A 1,407-nucleotide genomic window follows, 5' to 3' on the forward strand; every position below is an offset into this window, starting at 1 on the left:
AGTTTAATTTTCTAGTTTTTAAGCTGTGGGGATGTTCTGAGAAGAGTGTCAATGGTACAGTAGATTTCAGGCCTATGTCTTAAATTTACCATCTTCCTTTTAAGGATGTCCATACCACCCACCTCAGTTTACTCCTGTCCATGTCTGCACTTCTATAAACTTGTACAATCCATAAAGGAATACATGTGACTACTGTTAGGATTCCTCAGTTCTCTTTAAGAAGCAAATCAAAATAGATGGAAAATCCAAAATTACACGGTGAGCTGTATATCTACCAATTTTTACAATTTATATTAACAATGGCTAAGGTTATTCCCTCAACTATTAACAATAATATTAACGATGACTGATTGTCTCAGAAATTCAACATAATGCCAGAGTTCCAATTGCATATTTTAATATGTACTTTATATATTTTTCCCCGAATCATATATATTTTTAAAAGGGATGCTCATCCCTTTCAGGCAAAATCAAGATCTTCTCTGAACACTGGAGGGGAGGTGGGGATGGAGGCAGATATATCCCAAACTCACCCTCCCGGCAGAATCAAAGTAGCCTTCGGCCAGGGATTTGTTATAATCGGCATAAGGATTCGGGAAGGCCCTTTGAGCCATGACGCCGGAAGCGAGCCTGCAGAACAGGGGAAAAAGAAAACCCAGGTTGAGATGGGGGTGTTGGGGGAGCTGACAGGGAGGCGGCCGGCACCCGGGCAACACTCTCCCTCCAGCTCCAAGGCCACCGGGCGGCCTCAGCGGTCCCAGTGGACCTTGGGCCCATCGTGGCCCGGCCCATCGTGGCCCAGCCCCTGGGCGCAGCACCACCGCGAAAAGGCTGCTAGGGCCCCGCACGCACCGGGATAAAAGGGGACCCGTTTTGCACCCCACACTCCCACGCCCGCGATATGAAGCAAGCAGGGCTTCAAAGTCTTCAGGCAGCCTAACCCGGCCCAGTCTCTCACCCAGCAGACGCGGACAATAACAGAAAAGGCGATTTCACCGCCCACTTCCTGCCAGCAGAACCCATCAAAGCCTCCGAAGCTCCAGAGGCCCACCCCCTTCTCACTTTCAGTTTGTTAAAGAGACAGTAGGGTTTCTAAAGGACAGTTACAGGCTGATTTAATTCCTGGGTATCGGGAGTGAGGACACATCCTAAAATAACGTGCAAATGTGCCAAATATTCCCTTCTTGTCTTTTAATTTTTTTAAAGATATTTTATATTCAAGTCCAGATAATTTCTAGTAATTTTTTTTCTTTTTAAATCTGGAGAAGGAAAAACACTGCTTTGCGATCTGAACATACTTTTATTTCTACTGTTCGGACTAAATAAAATTAAGAAGGATAATTTCTGTTTAGAGACTTCCAAACTTTTTCTTTCTTCTGTTAAAAACAAAACAAACACAATAAAACC

At 44.4% G+C, this 1,407-nt stretch overlaps 1 protein-coding gene across 1 annotated transcript in view; it reads right to left on the reverse strand.

The window, feature by feature from the left end:
- Positions 1–947, reverse strand: part of LANCL1 (LanC like glutathione S-transferase 1) — a 34,707-nt gene extending 33,760 nt beyond the window's left edge. Inside the window, exons 1-2 of the mRNA XM_023731189.1 lie at positions 853–947; positions 534–630 (exon numbers count right to left, since the gene is read on the reverse strand). Of these exons, the coding sequence (XP_023586957.1) occupies positions 534–614 (81 nt within the window). The 5' untranslated portion in view covers positions 615–630; positions 853–947. The remainder of the gene's footprint in view (positions 1–533; positions 631–852) is intronic.
- Positions 948–1,407: the final 460 nt, after the last annotated feature.

This window comes from Trichechus manatus, unplaced genomic scaffold (genome assembly GCF_000243295.1).
Source record: "Trichechus manatus latirostris isolate Lorelei unplaced genomic scaffold, TriManLat1.0 scaffold00041, whole genome shotgun sequence".
Taxonomy (NCBI): Eukaryota; Metazoa; Chordata; class Mammalia; order Sirenia; family Trichechidae; genus Trichechus; species Trichechus manatus.